Consider the following 8,284-nt stretch of genomic DNA (forward strand, 5'->3'; position numbering starts at 1 on the left):
TTCTTGTACGTACTACGGCCAAGGATAGGACTGTTCTATAGATGGCAGGATGTTCTGTTCCGCAAAATCAGAAAAGTGGATCCACAATTTACAGACAGCAAATTTTTTTAAAAAAAATTGGCTACGGCCGTGTGCAAGAGCCCTAAAGCTGGGGAAAGCTGATGGGACCCAAAGCAGAGATGTGTCCTATGTGCATTAGCTACAATCTAGTGAGTGGCATGTCAGCAAGCACTTTTCACAGGTCTCTAACATATCAGAAGTCTTCTTAAACCGGAGGAATGCTTTAACCCAGGGATCAGCAACCTTCGGCACTCCAGCTGTTGTGAAACTACAGCATGCTTCATTCATTTCTATCTGAGTTCTTAGAAGAGCAGAACAAGTATGCATCCTGGGAGTTGTAGTTTCACAACAGCTGGAGTGCCGGAGGTTGCCTACCTCTGCTTTAACCTGTCAAACCACAGCACCTTCATCTAGAATTCAACAGTCCTACAGAACTACGCTACAAGTTACCAGATTCACATGGAGCTGGTGGATCTTAAAATAGTCTCCCACAGGTATATTTGGCTTTGACAAGAACACAGGTTGGGTAGGTCAGTTATAAAAAAAAACATATGTGGCCAGTAGGAACTGCAACATGTGATTTACCCAGGTAGAACAAAGTATGAAAAGGTGGAGACTCCTGAGGAGCATGTGCTGCATATACAGGCGCTACTGGATTGAACAGCTGAGGTAAACCCATTTCCATTCTGTCAGCCACATGTAGCGAGTAACAGTTCTTCATTGTCAGTGGCAGGCATATAAAGAAAAAAGTGGGAAGTCCACGTTAAATACTGAAAATAGGGAAAGTAACAAAAAAAGTAAATAAATAAAAATTCTGAAACAATGCTGGGAAGATATGCAGGAACCATAGCCTATGTCCTGGACCTTCTGAATACAAACATGATCCTGAGCAGAAAATACGTCAAATGAATGTGGATGTGGCCATTTATGTCCTAATGTGGAACACACGTCCTCTGAAGGACAGAGGTGTCAGTTGCTGGAGATCAATCCAAACACTTATTTGCAAAAAGAAAAACAACTCTTGTCAGTTTTCCCATGAATATTCCCCTATAGTTTGGTGTGTCGCCCCGGCCTGGGCACTAGGGATGCAGAGGTGGAGGCAGCTGCATCTTCTGCTTCTTCCAGTTCTTCCTGCAGCTCCTGGCTGACACTGGATTGGAGGGCAGCAGGCGTCAACCATTCCTTAGGTAGACAGCTTTGTAGAAAAGGTACACAGGAACTAAAGTATGCCAACCGGTTTACCCAACGGGGAATCTCCTTACCGCACAGGATCTGCAAAAAAAAAACAAAACAGTAGGACTTATGCCTAAAAGAGGGCACAGAAAATTTACAGAAATGCTGGGAGGCCCAACAGTAACCCAGGAGGACATTAAAGAGAACGCGTCACACTAAAAATGAAGCATGTTTACACAGCAGGGGGAGTGGAGCACACTGACACACAGGGAAACTTATTAAGACCGGCGTTTTAGACGCCGGTCTTAAAAAAAAGCCCTAAGCCGACTGGATCCGCTGGAGTATTGAAAAGGCATAGGCCGCTCCAGAACTTCGGCGCATCCAGCGCCAGCTGCTGGCCCGCCCCCTTCCCCACTTATTTAGACCTTGCGTGAGCAGGAAAAAGTTGAAGATTGCGGCACAACTAGCTGTTACAGCGCAATATGCCCCTGAAATACGCCTAATTTAGGCATATTTCAGAATGACAAATGACCCCCATAGATCTAGTAGAATTTGTATTTTATTTATTTATACACTGCTCAAAAAAATAAAGGGAACACAAAAATAACATCCTAGATCTGAACTAATTAAATATTCTTCTGAAATACTTTGTTCTTTACATAGTTGAATGTGCCGACAACAAAATCACACAAAAATAAAAAAAATGGAAATCAAATTTTTCAACCCATGGAGGTCTGGATTTGGAGTCACACTCAAAATGAAAGTGGAAACACACACTACAGGCTGATCCAACTTTGATGTAATGTCCTTAAAACAAGTCAAAATGAGGCTCAGTAGTGTGTGTGGCCTCCACGTGCCTGTATGACCTCCCTACAACGCCTGTGCATGCTCCTGATGAAGTGGCGGACGGTCTCCTGAGGGATCTCCTCCCAGACCTGGACTAAAGCATCTGCCAACTCCTGGACAGTCTGTGGTGCAAAGTGACGTTGGTGGATAGAGCGAGACATGATGTCCCAGATGTGCTCAATTGGATTCAGGTCTCGGGAACGGGCGGGCCAGTCCATCGCATCAATGCCTTCGTCTTGCAGGAACTGCTGACACACTCCAGCCACATGAGGTCTAGCATTGTCTTGCATTAGGAGGAACCCAGGGCCAACCGCACCAGCATATGGTCTCACAAGGAGTCTGAGGATCTCATTTCGGTACCTAATGGCAGTCAGGCTACCTCTGGCGAGCACATGGAGGGCTGTGCGGCCCTCCAAAGAAATGCCACCCCACACCATTACTGACCCAATGCCAAACCGGTCATGCTGGAGGATGTTGCAGGCAGCAGAACGTTCTCCACAGCGTCTCCAGACTCTGTCACATGTGCTCAGTGTGAACCTGCTTTCATCTGTGAAAAGCACAGGGTGCCAGTGGCGAATTTGCCAATCTTAGTGTTCTCTGGCAAATGCCAAACGTCCTGCACGGTGTTGGGCTGTAAGCACAACCCCCACCTGTGGACGTCAGGCCCTCATATCACCCTCATGGAGTCTGTTTCTGACCGTTTGAGCAGACACATGCACATTTGTGGCCTGCTGGAGGTCATTTTGCAGGGCTCTGGCAGTGCTCTTCCTGTTCCTCCTTGCACAAAGGCGGAGGTAGCGGTCCTGCTGCTGGGTTGTTGCCCTCCTACGGCCTCCTCCACATCTCCTGATGTACTGGCCTGTCTCCTGGTAGCGCCTCCATGCTCTGGACACTACGCTGACAGACACAGCAAACCTTCTTGCCACAGCTCTCATTGATGTGCCATCCTGGATAAGCTGCACTACCTGAGCCACTTGTGTGGGTTGTAGACTCCGTCTCATGCTACCACTAGAGTGAAAGCACCGCCAGCATTCAAAAGTGACCAAAAAATCTGCCAGGAAGCATAGGAACTGAGAAGTGGTCTGTGGTCACCACCTGCAGAACCACTCCTTTATTGGGGGTGTCTTGCTAATTTCCTATAATTTCCACCTGTTGTCTATCCCATTTGCACAACAGCATGTGAAATTTATTGTCACTCAGTGTTGCTTCCTAAGTGGACAGTTTGATTTCACAGAAGTGTGATTGACTTGGAGTTACATTGTGTTGTTTAAGTGTTCCCTTTATTTTTTTGAGCAGTGTATTTCTGCACTTCCAGCAGTAGGAGTCTAGTGGGCAGACTCCTGTCAGTGTTTGCACCTACTCATACAGGGGAGGCTGTCAATATCCACATGACTACTAAATCCAGAATCAATCTGCTCAGCTCCTCCTGCTCTATAACATGACGCCTGCTGACTGAACTGCATTTTCCATGGGACAGGTTTGCTTTCACAGAGCTTAGCATTTAGAGAGCTTAGAAGAAACTTTGTGTTAGGGTACTTTCATAGAGTTATTCTTTTCCGGTATTGAAATCCGGTAAAGGGTCTCAATACTGGAAAAAAACGCATCAGTTTTGTCCTAATGCATTCTGAATGGAAACCAATCCGGTCAGTATACATCAGGATGTCTTTCATTCCGTCCCTTGTACGGTATTTGACCGGACAAAATACTGCAGCTCGCTGCAATATTTTTTCCTGGCCAAAATCCCAGAACACTACTGCACTTGCTGGATCCGGCATTAATTTCCATAGAGATGTATTAATGCCGGTGTTCTGCCAGAATGCTATACCTTCTGCCTACCTAACCCCCTTCCATAGGTGTACTGGCCATATCCTGTGTGTCAAGCCCAGGCTGGAGCAGCAATGGAATGGTGACAGATCGGCGAGTTGAGTAGTGATTTTTATTTTTTTAACCCCTGGAAAACTCCTTTAATCTTATATGAACTAAAATTAAATTTTATTTGCCCTATGATCCAATACGCTTCTCTGCGCAACAAAAGCTTTTTAATGTCTCCACCCCTCCTTGGACTCTTGATTTGCTCCAAAACTTGGAATTTTAATTGTGCTATTGAGTGTTTATATTTATCAAAGTGATATGGGAGAGGTAACAATGGGTTTTTTGTTCTTATTGTGGACTTATGTTTACAAATCCGATCCCTTATTGCCTGTGTGGTCTCCCTGATATGTAACAAGCCACACGGGCATTTTATCATATAGATAACATTAGTCAATTCACAGGTAAAGAAAACTATTTTATCATGGGGGTGATAAAATATAGGGCTTTTAATAATGTGAGAGCATTGAAAACAATGGAGGCACGGAAAAGTGCCTTTTTTCTGTGTAGCAAGAGTGCTCTGTCTGCAAATTTCTTTGCCACTGCCCAAATCAGCATGCACCAATTTATCTCTGTGACTCGGGGTTCTCTTATTACAAATTAATGATGGATATATAAATTCTTCCACCCCTGGATAAGCTTTTGCCAAGAGGTGCCAGTGTTTTCATAGTAGTAACATAGTAACATAGTACATAAGGCTGAAAAAAGACATTTGTCCATCCAGTTCTCCCTGTTATCCTGCAAGTTGATCCAGAGGAAGGCAAAAAACAAACAAACACTGAGGTAGAAGCCAATTTTCCCCACTTTAGGGGAATAAAAAATTCCTTCCCGACTCCAATTAGGCAATCAGAATAACTCCCTGGATCAACGACCCCTCTCTAGTAGCTATAGCCTGTAATAATATTACGCTCCAGAAATACATCCAGGCCCCTCTTGAATTCCTTTATTGTACTCACCATCACCACCTCCTCAGGCAGAGAGTTCCATAGTCTCACTGCTCTTACCGTAAAGAACTCTTTTCTATGTTTGTGTACAAACCTTCTTTCCTCCAGACGCAGAGGATGTCCCCTCGTCACAGTTACAGTCCTGGGGATAAATAGATGATGGGATAGATCTCTGTACTGACCCCTGATATATTTATACATAGTAATTAGATCTCCCCTCAGTCGTCTTTTTTCTAAAGTGAATAACCCTAATTTTGATAATCTTTCAGGGTACTGTAGTTGCCCCATTCCAGTTATTACTTTAGTTGCCCTCCTCTGGACCCTCTCCAGCTCTGCTATGTCTGCATTGTTTACAGGAGCCCAGAACTGTACACAGTAATCCATGTGTGATCTGACTAATGATTTGTAAAGTGGTAGGACTATGTCCTCTTCACGGGCATCTATGCCCCTTCTGATGCAACCCATTATCTTATTGGCCTTGGCAGCAGCTGCCTGACACTGGTTTTTGCTGCTTAGTTTGCTGTTTATTAAAATTCCTAGATCCTTTTTCATGTCAGTGTTACCGAGTGTTTTACCATTTAGTATGTACGGGTGACTTGCATTATTCCTACCCATGTGCATAACCTTACATTTGTCAGTGTTAAACCTCATCTGCCACTTATCTCCCCAAGCCTCCTGTCTATCCAGATCCCTCTGTAGTAGTATACTGTCCTTTTCAGTGTAAATTACTTTACACAGTTTAGTGTCATCTGCGAAAATTGATACTTTACTATGCAAGCCTTCTACAAGATCATTAATAAATATATTGGAGAATAGGGCCCAATACTGACCCCTGAGGTACCCCACTAGTGACAGTGACCCAATCTGAGTGTGTACCGTTAATAACCACCCTCTGTTTTCTATCATTGAGCCAGTTACTTACCCACTTACAGACGTTTTCTCCCAGTCCGAGCATTCTCATTTTATATACTAACCTTTTATGTGGTAGTGTCAAATGCTTTGGAGAAGTCCAGATATACGACATCCATTGATTCGCCGCTGTCAAGTCTAGAACTTACCTCCTCATAGAAACTGATTAAATTAGATTGGCATGACCGATCCCTCACGAAGCCATGCTGACATGGCGTTAATTTCTTATTTCCGTTGAGATGCTCTATTATCAAAACCGGTGTTCTAGGGATGGAATTTGTGTATGAATGCCAACCTCGGTGCTTTCTCCCGGACGGGGTGGGGAAGGGGGGGGGGGGGGGGTGTGTGTCAGACTGTGTGTTCAAATCAGATCTTGAGAAGGCATTAACGCCATTGATAAAGAGTACAAAGTCATTTCTGTTTGATTCATCACATTTTCTGAGTGTGATCGCGGATATGCAATCTGTACCCGTTGAAAGTTGGTGGTCAATATAGATGTAGTAAGTTTTTACACTTCTATTGAACATGAAAAGGGGATACGGGCTGTATCTGACATAAGCCACAGAGAGATTTTTTCTTACAGATACTGCATTTGGTTTTGTTTGAGAACTACTTCATGTTTGAAGATACCCACAGCGGCGGGGTACCGCGATGGGTTCTAATGTGGCCCCGCCCTACGCAAATGCATTTAGGTCATCTTTTGAAGAACTACATGTGTATAATACTGAATCATATCGGCAGAATATATTAATTTGGAAAAGATTTATAGCTGACATTTTTTGCGTATGGGCGGGGCCAAAGGAGTGCCTTTCCTTTTTCAATCATTTAAACGCAGCCTGCGAGGGCCTGAAATTCACCATAAGATAAAAATATGGTGAACTTCTTGGACACTGTTGTGATAAAGGATGAAAGTGGTCATTTCTTTATAGGAAAGAGACAAAGAAATAGTATTCTCTTTTACACCAGTGCCCATCCTTCATCTTTGAAGAGAACAATACCTAAGTCCCAATTCCAGAGTCCGACGTATTGTTACGGATCCTGTGAGACAAACCTCCAGATTAGAAGAAATGACCTTGAGATTTGTTGAGAGGGGATACCCAAGATCAGTCCTTGATGAAGTGAAATCTGATTTGAACACAGTCCAACCCCCCGTCCGGAAGAAAGCACTGAGGTTGGCATTCATACACAAATTCCATCCCTATAACACGGGTTTTGATCATATGGTACGAAAACACTGGCACCTCTTGGCAAAAGCTTATCCAGGGGTGGAAGAATTTATATATCCATCATTAATTTGTAATAAGAGAACCCCGAGACACAGAGATAAATTGGTGCATGCTGATTTGGGCAGTGGCAAAGAAATTTGCAGACAGAGCACTCTTGCTACACAGAAAAAAGGCACTTTTCCGCGCCTCCATTGTTTTCAATGCTCTCACATTATTAAAGGTCCTATATTTTATCACCTCCCGTACAGGACAGCCCTTTAAAATAGAAGTTTTTTTTACCTGTGAATCGACTAATGTTATCTATATGATAAAATGCCCGTGTGGCTTGTTACATATCGGGGAGACCACACAGACAATAAGGGATCAGATTTGTAAACATAAGTCCACAATAAGAACAAAAACCCATTGTTACCTCTCCCATATCACTTTGATAAATATAAACACTCGATAGCACAATTAAAATTACAAGTTTTGGAGCAAATCAAGAGACCAAGGAGGGGTGGAGACATTAAAAAGCTTTTGTTGCGCAGAGAAGCATATTGGATCCATACATTGGATACACTTTATCCCAGCGGTTTGAATAGGGATTATGAGATAATGCGATTGTAAAAGGTTTTTACATCTGATGAAGTGTTTCTTTAATATTGGTTTTCTTTTTCTTTTATAGACTTTGTCTGCGCGTTGAATACTGCAACTGGTAATATGTATTAACATGGTCACCTAAAAGTGAAACACTATTGTTGATTGGTTACTTTGTATTTACCGCCCATTGTGGGCGTCTGACGTCACAGGCTTGTGAATTTTATATATATAATATCACACACACACACACACACACACACACACACACACACAGAGGGTTCAGGGCAGCACACCTAGTAGCAATGGCTTGAGAATAGTCCCAGCAAGTGGACTGAAACGTTGCAAGGGTGAATAAAGATCCCCATTTTTTTTTCACCTACGGATGTGCTGCGGTGTTGATAGATATATATATATATATATATATATCTATCAACACCGCAGCACATCCGTAGGTGAAAAAAATGTGGATCTTTATTCACCCTTGCAACGTTTCAGTCCACTTGCTGGGACTATTCTCAAGCCATTGCTACTAGGTGTGCGTGTGCGTGTATATATATATATATATATATATATATATATATATACACACACACACACATATACAAACATATACATACACACATATATACATACACACATATATACATACATACACACATATATACATACATACAC

General features: G+C 43.0%; 1 protein-coding gene across 2 annotated transcripts in view; it reads right to left on the bottom strand.

Annotated features, from left to right (window-relative positions):
• Nucleotides 1-447: 447 nt before the first annotated feature.
• Nucleotides 448-8,284, bottom strand: part of DESI2 (desumoylating isopeptidase 2) — a 107,552-nt gene continuing 99,715 nt past the window's right edge. For both annotated transcript variants that reach the window (XM_040429451.1, XM_040429452.1), the window contains exon 5: nt 448-1,332. In XM_040429451.1, the coding sequence (XP_040285385.1) occupies nt 1,108-1,332 (225 nt within the window). In that variant the 3' untranslated portion in view covers nt 448-1,107. The remainder of the gene's footprint in view (nt 1,333-8,284) is intronic.

The sequence above is a fragment of the Bufo bufo genome, chromosome 4 (genome assembly GCF_905171765.1).
Source record: "Bufo bufo chromosome 4, aBufBuf1.1, whole genome shotgun sequence".
In the NCBI taxonomy this organism is placed as follows: domain Eukaryota; kingdom Metazoa; phylum Chordata; class Amphibia; order Anura; family Bufonidae; genus Bufo; species Bufo bufo.